This window comes from Protopterus annectens, chromosome 14.part0 (genome assembly GCF_019279795.1).
Source record: "Protopterus annectens isolate FY-2018-M chromosome 14.part0, PAN1.0, whole genome shotgun sequence".
Classification (NCBI taxonomy): domain Eukaryota; kingdom Metazoa; phylum Chordata; order Ceratodontiformes; family Protopteridae; genus Protopterus; species Protopterus annectens.
Window position 1 is genome coordinate 1,134,333,947 of NC_056748.1, and position 19,568 is coordinate 1,134,353,514.

At 43.9% G+C, this 19,568-nt stretch overlaps 1 protein-coding gene across 5 annotated transcripts in view; it reads left to right on the forward strand.

The window, feature by feature from the left end:
- KIF20B (kinesin family member 20B) overlaps positions 1-19,568 on the forward strand; it is a 1,912,547-nt gene that overhangs the window by 282,007 nt on the left and 1,610,972 nt on the right. For all 5 annotated transcript variants that reach the window (XM_044056921.1, XM_044056924.1, XM_044056926.1 and 2 more), the window contains exon 9: positions 16,139-16,250. In XM_044056921.1, coding sequence (XP_043912856.1) covers positions 16,139-16,250 — 112 coding nt within the window. The remainder of the gene's footprint in view (positions 1-16,138; positions 16,251-19,568) is intronic.

Consider the following 19,568-nt stretch of genomic DNA (forward strand, 5'->3'; position numbering starts at 1 on the left):
GTCACGTAGCCTCTCTTCCCTCTACTCGGATACAGACAGTGAATCAGTTTCTTGGCTTGGGACCTCAAAGTTCTTCTCTTTCAGCCCGATTAAACTTGTAAGCCCTCATTAGATACTTTCAGTCCAGTCGTCCATTCTTCAACATACGTTAACTGCTCCAGTCAAGATTACTCAAGAGTGCACAAGATATCTTTTTTGGTGGATTCATTCAAACCAACTCTATGGAAGTAGTCTTTCCATGCCATGGTGACCACAGACACCTCCCAGTTGGATTGAGGAGGCAGTACTTGAGAGAGAGTCCAAGGTACGTGGTCCACTGAAGAGGCCAAGGTACACATCATTGTAGTTGAGATGAGAGCAGTCCTAGTGTTGCAGGTCTTTCAAGACATTCTTCCATCTGGGACTATTGTCATTCAGATGAACAGTATGTCAGTGGTCTGGTACATCAACAAACAGGGAGGAACCAGATTTTACCCACTTTGTCACTAAGCAATGGTTAGTTTCTAATAGCAACACGCGTCCTGGGGAAATGCAAAGTGATTGCAGACAAACTAAGCAAGTTCATTCTGACGCCTCACAATTCGTCTTTGAATGTCAAAGTGCCAGAGAGGATTTTCCATGGATGTGGTCAGCCATGCTGCAATATATTTGCCTCTCCCCTTAACCACAAATGCCACAGGTTCTTTGCCCTGATCCTTCCAATGTAGGAGTCACCAAGAGATGCTCTAGTCTGAGTGACCCTCTGGTCTTCTTAATGCTTACCCCCTGTTACCGTTCATCCCTAAATTTTTACTGAAAGCATTCTGGTTGAAGCTCAGTTATTGTCATTGCACCCTTCTGGCCTAGTCAGGTGTGGTTCCCCCTTCCTCTGGCCTCACCTTTTACATTTGCTTTGGATACTTGGTCCCACTCCAGACCTCTGGTTGTACCTGATGGGTGTGACTCATAGGTTCATAGGTGTGTACTAGGCTAATGGCCTTGGAGACTTTACAAGCCTAGCCCAAAAAAATTGCCCAGGCACCATGCCACCCGATGTTAGTTCACAGTGCCCCTATGCAGTAGGGCAACTGGAGTGATCCCCGGGGTGAACTTTCTGTTGCCCATCCACTCGTCAAGATTTCTCTTGAAGAGGGCCAGCGAGGTGCTCTGCTTGACATGAATTGGAAGCTTATTTTAGGGTATGGGCTGTCTTTGGGAGAAGAACCTGTCCCTCCAGCTTGTTCTGTTAATTGTGTTAATGAGGTTGTGATCTCTGGAGCGTGTAGCGCAGGGGTGGAGTGGGATTTCTTTAGGTGTAGCATTTCAAGTAGGGATGGGTCAGACATGGCTTTGTAAGTCAAGCAGAGATTCCCTCTAAGTAGACTACAAGAGACTGAGAACAGCTGAAGTTTCTTGAGTCTGTCCATGTAGGACATGTGTTTAAGGCCTAGGATCCTTTTTGTAAGGTACTTTTTTGGCGCCTCCAGCTGTTGTAGGTGTCTGGTCAGGTACATGCTAAACTGGACGTTATATTCGATAATTGACCTAATGAGGGATGAGTAGAGAGGGATAATGACCTCTTTCTTCCTGGATGCGAAACCTTTGGTTATAAGATGTGCCATGTAGAAGGACTTTCTGATCACAGTGGCAATGTGATGGTCGAAGGTGAGGTGGCTGATGACCTGGGTGCCCAGATCTCTTATGTCCCCTTCAGTGGGCTGCCATCAGTGTGGTAATTCGTGCAAACTGAGTTTTTTCCAAAGGGGATGATAATGCAGTGTTTGGATTAAGCTTCAGGCCATGGTTTTGACACCGGTCATTGGTCTCAGAGAGGCCTTTTTGTAGGATGTCTGCATCACCTGGGGAGTGGGTAATGACTCCTAGCTTGCAGTCCTCAGCGAACTTGGTCAGCCAGAGTCCTACTGCGTTGGCCTGGACTTCTGAGATGTAGATGCCAAGCAAGAGGGGGCCCAGGACCAAGCCCTGTGGGACTCCACTCGTGACTGGTCGACAGTCTGACTCAGAATCTGCAACATTTACTCAGTGGGTCCTGTCTCTGAGCCATTTTGCAACCCCAATTAGTGATGTATGGATTGATGCTTAGTTTGGTGAGTTTATCAATGATACCAGAGTGGGGAATGGTATCAAAGGCCTTGGCCAGGTCGAGGTAGGCTGTATGCACTGCCTTACCCTCATCCACAGCCTTGGTGACTCCCTTGAAGAAGTCAGCCAGATTCAGCAGGCAGGATCTCACTTTGACAAAGCCAAACTGTGTGGGGTTAAGAGTTTGGAGTTTGCCTATATCACAGACCTGCTTAACAAAGATAATGTGCTCCATAGCTTTGCATACCAGACTTGTCAGGCTTAATGGGGTTGATGGTTCTAAGGGTCTGTAGTTGCTCCTCCTTAATGGAGCAGAATGACTGTAGGAGTGTACCATTCATTATGGACAAAGCCTGAGGTAAGACTGTGATCCAACAAGGCACACAGATGTGGTGCCAGTTCGTTTTGTAGCTCATGTAGGATGCGACCAGGGATATTATCAGGTCCCATGGACGCTGTATTCTTGGCTTTGGTCAATGCAGCTTTTACCTGTGCCGCAGAAATGGTGGGTACCAGACTTTCTTCTGGTATTGTGATAGGGCCTTTGAGGAGGGGGTAAAGTTGGCACTGAATCTGTTGGCCAGTATGTTGGCTATATCTGTTTGCTCAGTATAGGAGGTGCCCTTGTGCAATAACTCAGAGCAAATCTGGGTATTGCCTTGGAGGTTTTTGATATAGCTATAGAAGGCTTTGTGGTTGTTTTTGGTGTCGGCAGCAATTCTGCCTTCATTGCTGGCTAGAGGATTTGATAAAGGATCAGAACTTTTTGTTGAGACTGATAAGGGAGGTTTACCAGTCTTGTGACTTCATTTTTTTCTGCAGCAGTTTCTTCTTTTTGTTGTAGAGTTTGATGGCTGGGGACCACCAGATTGGCTTCCTTTTTTTGGAGGAGAGCATCTTGGTTCTATTTGGTATGGCAAGGTCCATGCATTTGTGTACGCGCTCGTACAGTGCATTGGTGTATGAATCAGCAGGCATGTAGCTATTTCCATTGTCTTGGGTGCCGAGAAGTTGGCCATCTCTGCTTTTATGAGCCCAAAGTTGGCTTTAGAGAAGTTTTTCAGGGTGGTCACCTTAGCGGGGGATGTAGATGAGATGGAGATTTCCATGGTGATCAGTTTGTGGTCGGATTTAACCAGGGAGGAGCTGACTATAGGTGTGGAGCACTGGTCTCCCATGTTGGTGATAACCAGGTCGAGGATGCTGCTCCCTCTAGTGGGGTTCAGAATGAGCTGGTCCAGGGCATTGGAAGCAATAAATTCCAGAAAGCGTTGGGCTTGTACATTGGTACTTGAATAGTTTTCCCAGTTGATGGACGGGTATTTGAAGTCTCCCAGTATGAGTATTGGGCTGGACTGTGATAGATTCCAGGGTGCTTAGGAACTTGGAGTGAGATTCTAGGGACATGTTTGGGGTTCTGTAGCAGGCTATGACTTGAATCACCATTTTATCCAGTGTTAGTTGTACCTGAAGTATCTCTGATGCATTATGCTGGGCTACCAGTCTAGAGGTGTGTATATCCTTTAGGAATATGGAGAAACCACCGCCTTTAGAGCTTCCGGGTATATTCTGGTGCCGAAAGGTATGGAATATGTTGTAGCCTGGGAGCGCAGGGGTGCTTTTTGCCTCTTTAAACCAGGTCTCTGTTATAGCACAGATGTCGACATTCTCCATTTTGAGGAGAGCTTTGAGCGAGTGCATCTTGAGATTTAGACTTCTGGCATTGAGCAGCATGACCCTCAGACTGCACTTGTTTGTAGATGTTACGGTGGAATTTTGGTCTTTGGATCACTGCCTAAAAAGGCACTATAGAGGCGGTAAAAGCCTTAGCCAGTAACCGGGATCCCAGGGGTGACAGATGCAGGCTGTCTCTGGCAAAGCATCGAGGTCTGCCGATCATGTCATCCCAGGCAGACGGATACTGGAGCCCCTTAAAATTACAACAGAAACTTAGCCAGTTGTTGAAGTCAATCATTTTCTGTTCGTACTGTGGTATAATTCTGGGTGACGGTAGAATACTGCTCAGGGCAAGGATCATACCTGCCTGGGCCACATAATCTGAGAGTTCCATCACATCTCTTTTCATGTAGTCCAGAGAGGTACATCTCAGGTCATTCACACCCACATGGACAATGACTGAGTCATATTTGTACTTGTTGAGTGACCTGAGTGCATGTGTTATATGGTGGATCCTGGCACTTGATAGACAACTGACTGTAATCTTCTCTTTGTTCAACCTAGGGGGTGGGACATCAGTGTGCCTCAGAATTGAGTCTCCCATGATTAGTACATTGGGAAAAGTGCTTTGCCTTAAGGGCTTGGGTTGAGGCGCACACTGTTGGTGAGCTAGGTGTTCTGGGGTTGGTGTTGTGGTGGTAGAGTGCATTTCTGTCGGGGGTCTCTGGGTAAATTTTGGTTGAGAGCCTCCGCAAATGTTGGTGTACTGTTTGTGTGTGTGGGTTGTGATGGTTGGTGTTTTGGAGGGCTGTGTGTTCTACGTAGTGAGTTGCAGGTGTTGAACCTTCTCTTGACCAGCTAGTCTGGTCTTGGTTGGAGTATGTACTGCTTCCAGTTTGGTGATACAAGTGCATTTCTCCATATGAGTGTTGGGAGGTAAGACGAGAGGGTTGTCTGTGTACATTAGACAGTTGCCAGACTGTCTCTGACTTCCCAAGTGCACCAGGTTAGCAGAAGAAAGCACAGGAAATTGCCCTACAGTCATTCCAGGAGGGGTGGTCATAACTAATGAGTACTGGTGCTGTTACTGTACAAGAACAGCTAGTGCTGATAGCACCTAAGTGTGCTACAATAAATGCTACAAAAGCCTGTTAAAGTGCAAGCGGATTAAGCTAGTTGAAGTGCAAGAAGTAAAAGAACAAGCACGTTCTAAGAGAAAAATTGAAGAGCAGACTTTCTGGCAGCGGTAATAGTTTACCTCAGCTGAGCACCACTGTGCGGTGTGCAAACCCACGCAAACACTGGTTGTTAAACCAGAAAGTTGAAAGGGATGGAAAAACTGCCCAAATGGCCAATAAACTACAATTTCTGGACCAGAAACCATTCCTCTTGTGGGTAGATAGGTTACCTAGTGCTTACCACTCCCACTGATAAGCTAGAAGCCTTCTCTCCAGCATGGAAAGGTCTGTGAGGCTCAGAAACTTAAACAGTCATGGATACAGCACGTCTGTATCTGGACTAGACTAGTTACAGGAAAGGCAGGAAACAAGCTTAGAAGGTTTTTTTTAATGAAGAAAAGCAGTTAAAACAGTAGCAAAAACACTTTAAATGCAGTGTAAGCTAGCGCACGAGTGCGTAGCAATATTAAGGCAAATACAGTTTAAATAAATGCAGATAAATTAACAAAGACAAAAGTGCAGAGAGCAGTAAATTATGAAAAAATCAAAATGGAGGCACTTAGAGTATCATTTCTCCTTCCTGTTGCTCTTGTAGTCTGCATGACACCAAAATTGGACCCGCAGATCTTAAATAACACTTAAAATTTAAACAGACTAAAAACAGCAGTAATAAATGCAGCAGAGAAGATGCAAGTGAACACTTTAGAGAACATGCAGCAGAAAAACCAAGATGAAGTAATAGAGTTGGAGGAGGAAGCACAAATACTGTAAAAGCAGCAAGCAGCTGAATAAAGTTTTTAAGTTAAGTGGAAAGGGAGAAAGGAGGAACAGAAGATAATTCAAGGTTAAGAAACTAAGGGGGGTTGGCCTTTTCATATATTCTCTTTCTATTGGGTAGAATGAGCTAATGACACTAGACTGGGGAGATTGTCCCAGATCAAATTTACAGTAGGGGCGGGCAACTGCAAAGCCACCAACTATAAGAACAAGACACCAATAGTAAGGAAGGGTAGGAAACTTTGCCACAGCTACTAGCTACACTATTTTAGGCAGAAAACACTACAGAAATGAAAGATATCACTACGAAGTCTTGAAACCAGGACCCTGTGCACTACAGTCAGAGCAACATACCACTACGCCAAATGAGCTGTAAGATTACATCACCCCAGATGGGGTTCAACCCCCCCCCCCCACAATCCCTGGCTGAGGAGGCCAATGCCTTATCCATTAGGCCACTGGGGCTTAAGAGGCCTCAAACTGATTGCATGGTTTCTCCATTTCCATTGATCGCTAAACATTTCAGGCTCTTCCCCGATAAGTCATATCTTATCTTTTCAAAAAGCATCTACTAGGAAGGTTTACAAAGTAAATGGAAGAGATTTGTTTTTGGGCCCTTAGCAAGTTTTTCAACTATTAAAATGTAGTTGGCTGCCATTTCAAATTTCCACCAGGGTGAAAATAACTGTAACATAACTTCTAAACATGTAAAGCCTTTCTTAAGGGAGCCTTTTTACTTAGACTCTCATTAAAGGATCCTACGCCACTTTGGGATGTAATTGTCATGCTTCTGGGCTTGGCACAAGTTCCGTTTGAACCTTCAGCCAAAACAGAATTAAAAGTTTTGTCCTGGAAAATCATTTTTCTGCTCACTATCACAAGTGAGATGAGTATCTGAACTCCATGCTGTTTTCCAAACCTCCTTACGTAGTTTTTCACAAAGACATGATGTCTTTGCAAACAAATCTATCCTTCTTGCCTAAGGTAGCTTCGGAGTTCAACATAAATCAGGGCATTAATCGAAGTTTTTTTCCCCCCTAATTTTTTTTAAATAAGGAAGAGTACATGTTCCATCTTTTGAATTTTGCATAGTTAACTTCACCTTTTATCATTACAGAACCAAAGACTATAGGAAATCTGGTCAGTTATGGTTTCCTTTTCTGCTAACAGATTGGGCAATCCAGCATCCAAAATTAAATTAGCCAAATGGTTAACTGAATGCATTTCCTTTGTTTATGGTAAACAAATAGTTTATCCTTGCCCAAACCCCCTAAATGCCATTCCACGAAGTCTATGGCAGTTTCTTCACCAGTTGGTCAGGGGCTTCCTTAGATGACCTTTGTACAGCTGCAACTTGGACTGATTCTCACACCTTTATTGCTCATTACAAATTAGATTTGACTGCCAGGAGCAGAGCAGCCTTTGGCTCTACAGTACTCTGGAATATTCTTCCATGAGGGCCTCCCAAGGTTACACTAGCTGGGGACCTGGTTCATTCAGTTGACCAATGAATGACAAGGACAACATTAGATGAAAAAAAGTTATGAACTCACCATAATGTTCCATCTGTATTGTCTATTTTCATTTTTCCTCAACTTCCAGCCCACCTGGCCCCATCCTTTTCTTCTGGAACAATCTTGGACTTGCACCATAACCATTGTTCTTTGTTTGAGCTCCAGTTTCCTTTTTTGTTTCCACCTTTCCTATTTTATATAACCTTCTTCTTTCGGGTGCTCCCATCAGGGGTCGCCACAGCAGATCAACTGTTTCAATTTCTTCCTGTCCTCAGCATCTTGCTCTGTTACACCAACCACCTGTATGTCCTCTCTCACCGCATCCATAAACCTTATCTTAGGCCTTCCTCTTTTCCTGTTACCTGGCAGCTTCATCCTTCGCATCTTTTTCCCAATATACTCTGCATCCCTCCTCAGCACATGTCCAAACCAATGTAATATTGCCTCTCTGGCTTTGTCTCCAAACCTTCCAACCTGGGCTGACCCTCTAATATACTTATTTTTAATCCTGTCCATCCTCGTCACACCCAGTGCAACTCTTAACATCTTCAGCTCAGCCATGTCAAGCTCGGACTCCTGCCTTTTTGTCAATGCCACTGTCTCCAACCCATATAACATAGCTGGTCTCATTACCCTCTTGTAGACCTTCCCTTTCACTCTTACTGGTACTCGTCTGTCACAAATCACTCCTGACACTCTTCTCCACCCACTCCATCCTGCCTGTACTCTTCACCTCTCTTTCACACTCACCGTTACTCTGAACTGTTGATCCCAAGTATTTAGACTCATCCACTTTCACCACCTCTACTCCCTGCATCCTCACCATTCCTCTATCCTCCCTCTCATTCACACATATATATTCTGTCTTAGTCTTGCTGACCTTCATTCCTCTTCTCTCTAGAGCATATTTCCACCTATCCAGGGTCTCCTCCACCTGTTCCCTACTCTCACTACAGATCACAATGTCATCTGCAAACATTATAGTCCATGGGGACTCCTGTCTGATCTCGTCTGTCAACCTGTCCATCACCATTACAAATAAAGTGCTCAGAGCTGAAGGGGTCCCTTAGCCTAGGGGCATCAAGTTTAGTCTGAGGTGTGTTAAGTTGGTGGGGTATTATGGGTAAAGGGAGTAGCTTGAGAGTTCTAGGATCCAGTCTAAGCAACAGAGATGGATCAGAGTCTCTTGTTGTCAGTTGAGGAAGAATGAAAATGGACAACAGAGAAGGAACGTTATGGTGAGTACATAATTTTTTCCCCTGTAGTTGAATAGATTCTGGAAAGTCTAAGGATACAGAGAGGAAGATTTTTGGTTTTGGGTGATGTGATCATGGAGCATATAGCTCCATTATCAATAATGAATGGTAATATTAAAATCTTGAACTTTGATCTGTATGACTTTGTCTACAGACACTAAAGGAAATAGCTGTAATTCTTGATCATGGCTTTCATATTTATCTTGCCACCAGGTTGGAGATGAATGCTGCTGTGTTTGTCAAGGTGCAGAGCTAATGACCAAAAGGATGTGTTTAAGGTAGAAAAATGTGAGGTTGTTAGTTAAAAGGGCAACTTTTATGCTGGAGGCCTCCCTGGCCATAATTAAAGCAGAGATTTGAATTTGATTTACATTGCATTGGATTCTGTCAAGAATTCTGATTAAATTGTCCCAGTTTCTGGTGTGTTATCTTTTGCAGTTTTTGCATAGGGGCCTACTGAAGAAATCTGAATCTGTTCTTCCTCCTTAGTCCAGTTTTGCACTACGTCAACCTCTTCCTCTGTTTAGTTTTGAGTGTTTTGACTTTGGTAGTCTGTAGTTTTTCCAGTGTTTTAACTATTTCATGTGGACGGGCAGTAATTCCTTAACAAAGGCTGCAGATAGCCCACTGGTGGTAGCCGCATCCTTGATTGGCTCAAAGTACCCCAAGAAGGATTGAAGTGCATCACAAGTGCATTGCAATTAGCTATTTGTAGAAGAGTGTTCGGGTGCAACAGCTTTACATGGTGAACAACTATTATAGTAGTACTTGATAAATATCATTGTTATTTCTAAGTTTGCTTTTTTAAGTAGTGGTATCTCCACCCCATCATCTTGTATTTTGGAGGCTTCCCATGTTTTAAAATATCTAGTGAGATGGATGCTTTTAATATGGCTCTTAAATCTTTGACTTACAGTTTTGTATCTGGGCATGATCTTCCAGGATTTTAATATGTTTTGCAAAATGATTTCTGACTGAAAATCCACTGCAGTTTAGGGGTATACTTCATTAATACTAGGCTTAGGTTTGTTGTTTCGGAAGGCTGCAGGGTTGAGCATTTGTCTTGGAGGGTGTAGCTGAATGTCACATTTGTCCATATTGTCTTCAGATGAGTAGTCCGAAGTTGTGGAAGAATATTTGGATCTATGTTTAGATTGTGGGACTAGTGATATTTTCAGTCTCCTAATAGAGAAAATTGTGTGTGACCAAGTCTGAGACTTTTAAAAGTTAGCTTGGATTTGTTTTAAGATGCTTGGGTTTTAGTATTTTGCTAGTCTTTACCAGCCTTTTCTCCCTGTAGAATTGTTTTAAGTGTATTTGGTTTCTTTTAAGCCTTTCCTGCTACTCCATTGTCACTTGCTCAGTGCCTCTACTTTACGTTTCTGCAAACAAGTTTTCACTTGAGGTTCCATTCTGATTTAGAATGGGCAGTTAAATCAACCTGCAAGTTTTGATCAGATAACTCACCATAACAGAGGGAGGTGGTGGAGCTGTTCTCAGTGTTACAATTCCAGTACCTTTAAATATTTCACGGGATACAATCCCCATAGATGTCTTGATGTTTCTTTAAGACTGCTTTGCAAATTTACTGCCCTGTTAGTATCTCTTAATTGATTACTTAGTTTATTGGCAATATGTTGAAGGTTCTTAAAATAGATTCTTCCTTTTTACTACTTCCAACAGCCATTAGAAGCTGCCTAGTTTGAGGCAGGTACTTTAAGTTATTTTTTTTACACAAGTTTTATTTTGAAGTTCTGTAGCTCATTTTAAGCTATGTTTATAGGAAATGTAAGTGTGCACAGTCATTTTCATTGAGGTCAGCCTACTTATCCAAATACACAGAGCTTTCTGCACCAACATGATAAATGCGTCTGGCTGGAGTTCCAGTCTCTCTTACTGTTCCTGCACTCACAGCCATGGCAGTTGTGCAGGGACATGACATACTACAACCCTCTCACACAGATAAGGAAAAAAGCAAGGCTTAGTGTTTAATACAAGCTCTGTTTCATGGAAACTGATTGGCTGATTATTTTTTGCTTTTTTGAATTAGATTTCTTTCTAGGTTGTCTCCTATAACCTGCACTGAGCTTCACTCGCCTAGGGTCTTTTTTTCAAGACTGAGAAGTGTGCAAAACCCTAAACTGAGAGAAATTAGCTAATCTTGTCCTCCACACATTCCAGTCTGTGTCATCCAAAAGGGAAGAAGTAAAGCTGCGCTAAGCTGTGTTCTGTACACGGTCTCCATTGAAAACTCTGTCTGTGGTAGCAGGTTGTCTGTGCAGGAGTTTTTCCTTACAAGAAGCCTGTTAAATCCACATTATTTAATAACTTAGATTGGAGGCTTCGCTAACCTGCGCTGAGCACAAGTAAAGTACCTTGTGTTGCAGCTAAATCTGACTGCTATCCCTATATCCCAGCCCAAATAACTCTGCACCCCCTATGTTCTTAGCAAGCATATCTAAACTAACCCCTGCATCCTGAAAACAAACCCAAATAAAAGCAGTTAAATTCCTCTCAGCTCCTGAGTCATTTCCTGTCAAAACCATGGACTGGCATTTTCCCATAATTTCTGTACCCATCCTGATTCACATGGGTATCTTGAGCCAATGTAGTAATTGTCTCATGCTGACTAATGTTCATCTATTACTTAACACAATGCAGTTTGTGAGAGATGTAGGTACATTATCATTGAAGGTGAAAATCATGCGCCACACACACCTCACTATGTCCAGTATAATACACATACTCCTTCACTGGCTGAAGTTCTAGATGAACTTGCCTAAGCCTCAGTCCACCAGGTTGCAACACGGGCACTAAGTACCGTCAGTGGCTCTGTTGATATGCAGAACCTACCGTCCCATATAGCACAAGGAGTACCCAAGTCATGGATGCTGAGCCCATAAGGCAGGCATCTACCAACAAACATTCAGGTTTTTGATGACTCCATTGTAAGATGTACTTCCAAGGCTGAATAAGGAATGAGTGATCGTTAGTTGCTTGCCTGGTGTCCAGAATTTAGCAGATCACATGCACACTCACTCTGTACAGAACCAGTATAAATATGATTTTGTCATAGTACATTGGGATGTCAATAACTTGAAGCATAACTCCATGGACTATATGAAGAGAGAAATGATAGAGCTCCTCTAGGCGTCAAATATTGCTTGTTCATATTTGCATTAATTCAAAAACCATGCTACATACAAGGTATCAGAATATGTCATCTTGAAGCATACATGATAGCAAACACAATTGTATTGATATTTGACCTCTGTCAATAAGTAGTTGTTAGAACTGTAAGGTGATAACTTCATTTTTTTAAAGGCTGAAGCCACACCACTAAGAGTTAAAGGTACACACTCAAACGAGCTGTACTGGAGGGGAATGAGTTAAGAGGACTTCTGGAGATGGCATTTTTTATTGGACTGCACCAATGAGCAGCACTTCCTTAATTAGTGTTCTGATGTGGTTTGAGTAGGTTGGTGGATGGATCAGGGTCACCTTGGATAAAAAAAGGCATTATGGAGTGGTAAAAAATGTTATCTGGTATATGAAAACGGTGAAGCAAAAGGTGTACATCACGCCATCCCTTTTTGAGGAAGTAGGACTGCCAACTGTGTTGATGCTGCTGCGCATTTCTGGCATCTGCTAAGTGCCGCCCATTGCTAAGCCAGGTATTGAAGACAGTAGCTTTTTGTTTCTCTTTAGGCTTTATTCATGATGGAGGTTGCTCAAAACTAGATGCTTACTAGCCCCCTGCCCAAATCAAACTTTATTAACTTCACATATTACACAGTGACATGGCTGCACATACATTTACAGAGACGGCGAGCAAACCATTATAGATTTATACTTCTCATGGATTTTACATGTATTGTTTCTCTAACAATTTACTTTACCACTGCTTACATTTCTGCAACCCTTCCTGCCTTGGAAATTTCACTCCCTTTCCCGAGAATTATTCTGCATGTAGTGTTTCCCACATATTCAGTTTATTTCTATGTAGTGTCTCCTTTCCTCTTCTAAGGGTCCCACCTCCAGTTCTTTTATCTCCTTTACAACATTCAGGGATTATGTTACAGCTTGTTTAGCTATTGATTTTCATTTCTAGTAATTGCTGTTTTATTTTACAAGCCAACAATATTAAACTTAATGGGGCCTTATTTACAGTGATGTGTGTAATAAACCTGCCCTACTAGCAAAAAAAAACTGTAGCAACAAATCGAAAGTGACTCTGTCAAAGAACAGTTAGTGTATTTGTGATGCACTGTTTAGGCAATTCAGTTTCTATATCGCAACTTAAAAGAATAATTTCCTTTGTTAATATGCCTCCCAACATTTTTGAGAAATCGGCCCTGTAAGGAATTTGTAAAGTCTACAAACTCCTTGGATTTCCAAAAAACGTGTTTACAAGTACTCCTGTTTTTCTCATTACCTGTCAGATTAGTTAAGGTCTATTTGTGGAAAAATTCTCAAACTTACTTGGGATAAAAAAAAAAAATAGCTAAGCAAACACTTCCATGCATAAATCCTAAGCCTTCTAGATTTTGTTACATACTTTGGAGCCATACAAATATTCTCCCATTGTTTTTTGTACATTGCCTTAGCATTTTCATTTCCTAGTCATTTCTAAACTCTTATGATTTAGTCTTTTAGTTATCATGAATTATTTTATATGCCCTACTAATTAACCCTTTCCCTTGGCAGTTTTTACTGCTTGAAATTCATCTGAATTGCTGACCCACTTGAGTCCTTAATGTAAGACCTATATTCTTGCTACACTTGGCTTCGTAGTAGACTTTCTTCAATGGGTCACAATTGCACACTGCTGTTTGATTGCATCACTGTCTATTAGCTGCTTTTTGGAGTTTTCTGGTTAGTTGGGTCGGTGTGGATTCATTGCATATCATTAGCTGCTTTTTGGAGTTTTTTGGTTAATTGGGTCGGTGTGGATTCATTGCATATCATTAGCTGCTTTTTGGAGTTTTCTGGTTAGTTGGGTCAGTGTGGATTCATTGCATATCACTGTAAGCCATATCTGTCAGATGTTTACATTTCCTTTGTTTTAGTTTTCTACAGGGATGTCAAGTTGGAGCTTGGCATGGGCAGGACCAGGTATTTAAGAGGTAGTTTGAACTCTTTTCAACTGGTGTTGAGAGATATTTATGTTAGAGGGAAGTGTGTTCCATGCATGTGCTGTAGAGTACTTATAAAGGGACTTCATTGTTATTTCTGGATTTATAGATGTCAAGAAGATGTCTGCCAGTTGAGCGGTGATGTCAGAGGGGGATGTAGTAGGACACCAGGTTGGAGAGGGAGGGGCAGGAAGAGGGATTGAAGAGAACAGAATGTGTGATCTGTAGTTGAGGAAGTAGCTGATGAGAGAATTCAGGCCACTGAAGCTTTTTAAGAGAGAGACAGTGGAGAGAGTTGTTAGGGAGATTAGTGGCAAATCTAGCTATTTTGTTGTATGTTTGGTCGAGTTTGGACAAAAGAGTAGACAAAGTTTGTAAGGTTGGGGCAGCATAGCATAAGGTAGGTGAAAGGAATGACTGAACCAGAGTAAGGATAAGGGGCAGCATAGGGTGAGGTAGGTGAGAGGAATGACTGAGCCAGAGTAAGGACAGGGGCAGCATAGGGTGAGGTAGGTGAGAGGAATGACTGAGCCAGAGTAAGGACAGGGGCAGCATAGGATGAGGTAGGTGAGAGGAATGACTGAGTCAGAGTAAGAATAATTTTAGAGGTAGGTGCGAGGAATTTCTGATTTCTGTAAAGGTCAAGTTTCTGGTGGTTTTTTTTTTTTTTTATGCATTGTTGGATGTGTAGGTCAAACTTTTAATTCGCCAATTATAGTGCCAAGTAGTTTAGTATGAGGTTCTGCTTTAATAGGCGTTTTATTGAGGGAGGTGATCATAAACGAGGGTTTTATTTTTATGCCACTGTTTTAGGGAAGAATAGAAGGCATTTTGTTAGGATTCAGTACAAGCCCGTTATTAGAGAGCCATGTTTCTACAGCTGAGAAGGTGTCCTGAGTGACTGTTAAAAGGTCATGAATACTGTGGGCAGGGGAGATAAGTGTGGAATCATTGGCATATTGTAACAGAGTTGAGAGTTTGCAGGCAGAATGCAGTTTGTGAAGATATTGAAAAGGGGACCCAGGATTGATCCTTGAACTCCTGTTTGACAGGACAGGAGAGAGAGAGAGGACAGTTAGCCAGCAAACAGATTGTTGCTTATTGGAGAGAGCTGGAGAACCAGCTAACTGAGGAGCTGGAGAGGTTGCGGTCTGAGAGTTTGTTTATATAGGGATAAACAGTATCCAAACCTTTGATAGATCTAGGAATAAGCGGGACATAAGCATGTTGTTATGGGCCTCAGCTACTGCAAGATCTAGGAATAAGCAGGACATAAGCATGTTGTTATCCTGAGCCTCAGGTACTGTAAGATCTAGGAATAAGCAGGACATAAGCATGTTGTTATCACGAGCCTTAGCTACTGTAAGATCTAGGAATAAGCCGGACATAAGCATGTTGTTATCACAGGATTCTGCTACTGTATGGGAGAAAGAGAGTAATGCAGAGGAAGTACTGTGGTGGGGCCTGAAACCGTGTTTGGTGGGGTCAGCAGGTTGTTGTCTAGCAGATGTTTGAGTAGCTGGTTATGCATGCATTTCTCAAGAATTTTAGAGATGGGGGGACAGAATGGCAATGGGCCTGAAGTTAGATGGGTCAGTGGAGTTATTACCCTTTATGTAGTGGGTTAGTGTAGAAGGATTTCCATTTATCAGGGAACACGGGCTTTATTAACGGATCTGTTAATAAGTATGAAGACAGGATAGGCAACACATTCAGCAGCAATTGTGAGAAGGTGAGGAGGAAGTCTATCAGCAGAGGGGGAGCAAGGCTTCGGGGAGCAAGGCTTCAGTTTGAGCTGGAGAGATTTGATGTAAGCAGTGGGAACTGGTTTAAACGAGAGGCTGTTGGAAAATGTTTTGTTGGGAGATGGAGGAGAGGAAGTGCTAAGAGTTAGCAGTTGGATAGTGTCAGTAAAGTAATTAAGAAGAGTGGCAGTTTCAGTAGTGGTGTTATGGGGGAAGGGGTTTGGCGTGGTAGGGTTGCCAGGATAAAGTTTGTTAATGGTTGTCCTGAATTTGTTTGGATTATTCCGCAGGTTTGATTGGGTAGAGCAGAAGAAATTCTTCTTAACTAATTTGTTGAGAGGTTTCGGAGCTCTCTGTAGTTTTGAAGTAGAGAAGAGGATTTGTTTTTGACCCAGGCTTTCCAGGTTTGCATGAAGTGGCCCCACTCCGTGGTTAAGGGTGAATTGTGGGACTCAGCGACTGAACCCACTCTCCTTTAGTGGTATTCGATGTCAAACTGTGCAACAGTTTTAGGCCAGATGTCCTCCCGAAGAACGGAAGTTTCAGTGAAAAGAATGCAAGTTTAGAATGGGGAACCCTGCGTTAGGCCCTTTGAAGAGGTTGTTCTTCCAAATCAACTGATGTAAGAACATATGTGTTGTCTTTTATGTTAGCCTGAGTGCAAGTAGTTTGAGTCCGGTGCTAGACCTGATATACTTAATGTTTCTGACTATATCTTGACAACAGTTTGAGGAATATGGTAGTTGTTTGAATTGGTATTATCTTGTGTTTCAGATCTAAAATGGATTCAGGTTTCTGATCCTAGAGAAGCATGCAGAATACTTCAGTTGGGAAAAAAGCACCAAAGTATTGCCTGTACTAAGCTAAACAATTTGTCTAGCAGAAGGTATGTATCACCATTTGTTTGCAGTTTGCTAGGGATGAAATGTAATGTGCATTACTTTTTTAGATAATGTATATTGGAAGGGTTAGTTACAAAATCGTACATGACCATATAGTCTACCGGTTTTATGATGTAGATTTAACCTAATCGCTTTATAGTGTAGATAAATGATGTGAGGTTGTTCAGTCTCGCTGTTTGATGTTAAGTTGTCTATCTCGCCTTCATTCTTGCTGGATGGGTTCGGAGCCGATCCTCGGCTCCGACTCGGCCTTTTACTAAAGCTTGAGAGCTATTTACCGGCTCGAGGCCTCCTCTTATCCCACAATGCTAGGCGTCAGATACCCAGATCTCGTTTGCCGCTTCAGCTACGAGGTTGCGTTTTTTACCGGCTCCAGGTCGTATAATTCTTTTACTGCATTTTTACTGTCAGTATTGTTGTAATTTTTAGATATACTGCTCTATTAGTTTAATTAGATCGTTACCCCTTTAGATCCCACTTAGAAACTCTCTTCTGTTAGAGTTTTCTCCCCTCCCCCCCCCCACCCTTTAGGGTAGTGTTAGGCCTCATCTAGTTTATAGTTTATATTGTATTATATATATATATATATATATATATATATATATATATATATATTAATAGATCATTTTTGTTAATGATAGCTGTTGTAGTTATAGTGGTATTGTTACTGTTAGTTTTTACCTAGTGTGTGTGTGTGTGTGTATATTGTTTTAAGCACTAGTTAAATTTCCCTTGGTAGCTCTTCTGTAATGTCTAAAGATACCAAGGTCTCAGGTTTCAAGAAGTGTGACTCGTGCTGTCAGAAGATGTCTCTGACAGATGGTCACACTTCTTGTGTTTATTGCTTGGGCCCCCTACACCTGCAGGACTCTTGTTTGGTCTGTCATGCTTTCAGTCCGAGAGTCCTGCAGGAGCGTAGGAATAAGCTCATTTTGAGGGGCTTGTTAAAGCTAGAAGGATCCCTGGCCAAGCCTTCGTCGGGGAAATCCTTAAAGCCCGCCAGACCGTCGGCTCCCTGTTTGGAGCCGATGCCGAACGGAGCTTCTGCCTCCTCATCGGTTCCGGCCGGAACCGACACTTCGAGACCTCAGTCAGCTCCGACATTGCTATCTGAGCCGAAAGCATTTGAGGTCTCCCTCTTTAGAGTCTGTTCGCTCGGCTCCCAGGTCTCCATTACTACAATCGGAGCGGAGCCATAGATCCCATTCCTCTCGGTCCTCCAGGCTATCGGGTCATGACTTGGAGAGGGTGGTCAGTAGGCTCCTAAAGTCGCAGGCACTGGCCAAAATGTTGACTAGCCCTTCTCAACAGACTGTGGCTATCCCTGTTTCTTCAACAGTTCCTCCTCCGACTCTACCACTGTGTTCGGAGCCGGAGCTTGTTGGGGCTCGAATCGTCGGAATGTCAGAGCCGATACCACACCTTTCGGCTCCCTCGTCGGCTCAGATCTCTTAATTGGTTCCGTCCTTGGAGGGAACCGGGCACCGAGACTCCCTTGTCGGCTCCGAGGGGGCGAGTGGCATCGGACCCTTGTCCGACCCCGTTCTCCCTCTCGGGGGCCCCGGCGCAGGTGAGCTCGGCCCTGACATCGGCCTCGGAGCTGTCCCTCTCGGTGCCGGGAGGGGTTGACGTCTCTTCGGAGCAGGGACCCTCTTCTCTGCCTGATAGGGGCGCCTTTGAGGTCATGAGGAGCGTGCTGACTCCGGTGTCGGCTCTGCGATCGACCCCTTCGGGTCCACCCCCCCCCCATGGTGCCTGCATCGGTCTCTGTCCACCCTCCTGACCCCAAGCGTGGAGAACCGGCACTCCAGGTAGCCCCATTGGGTGTATCTTCCTCTTCCGAGGCCTCCCCTGATCATTCAGCGGAGCCCCCTCGGAAGAGAAAATGTAAGAGGAAGCATGTTGACTCCCCCGAGTCAGTCACCTCTGACACCGACTTGGAGGATTTGGAAGGGTCCCCAAGGTCCCCCTCTGAGGATGTCTCCTTCTCAGACATCCTTGAGATCCTTAGGCAGAGGGGGAACTGGACTGCCCTTAACCCTTCCGAGGACGAGTCGGTGTATCTGGATGCGTTTGGTTCTCGCCCTTCCACCTACTGGGTGTCTCTGCCTTTCGACCCGCTCATGGAAGTGGTGGCTTGGAAGGCGTGGACGGCCCTGGACTCAGTGGAGCCAACTCCTCGCAGGCCCACAAAATTCATTACAGCCCCGTCCGACAAACAGTTTCTTACAAAGGGTGTCCCTGTTGATGCCATGATGGTTGCAGCAGCCACTAAGAAGGAGTTGGCTGACCCTTCAGTGCCTGTCCATCCACCTAATAAAGAATCTAGGACAATGGACAGGTACGGGAAGCGGATGTTTTCTTCAGCTACCTTTTCCATGCAGTCGCTGAACTATCTGTGCCATTTCACCCGCCTTCGAAGAGATCTCCTTAAGGACCTGGGTGATACCCTTCAGGATCCATCTGCTGCAGGGTCTCAGGAAAAGATCAACTCCCAGCTGGCGACCCTTAATTCTATAGTCAACTCCTCCATGCGGCTCATTTCTTATGCAGCCGATGGGGCGAGTAGAGCCGCAGGCACAGGCCTGGCTTTGAGAAGACATGCCTGGATGTGGTTATGTAACTTTGCTGACCCCTTTAAGGCGTCCTTCACCAACACCCCCTTGGATGATTCGGCTTTGTTTGGACCACAGGTCAAGGATACCCTTACAAGATGTGAGCAGGAAGGCAAGACTCTCTCTGCCGTGGGAGTCCGTTCTTCTACTCCCTCTAGACCATATCCTAAAGGTCAGAAGAGTGGAAAAATGTGGTTTCGCAAACCCCAGGGAGTCGTGCCTGACACACATGGCGAGTTTCCCTCCAGGGGCAGAGGAGGGAACAACAATAGATGCCGCCCGAGGGGCAGAGGGGGTCCGCAAAATCAGGGTAGCAGGGAATCTTTCTCTGACAAACCCTTTCAGCACCCCTGAGGGGTTGCCCGACTGTCCACTTTCGGAGGCAGTCGGGGGAAGATTGTCACTGTACCCAGGAAGCCTGACGACTCCTCACACAAGACAAATGGGTGCAGTCCATCATATCCGAGGGTTACAAAATCCCCTTTGTCCACATCCCTCTTCAAACAAACAGGTCCCTTCCAGATGTTCCACCCGGTCTAAGGGAACAAGCAGTAATAGAAATTTCAAAACTGCTAGAAAAAAGAGCCATCCAGCCAGTCCCAGCAGACCACCAAGGGTCCGGGATTTACTCCAAGTTCTTTTTTGGTACCAAAAAAAACAGGGGACTGGAGACCCATTTTGGATCTC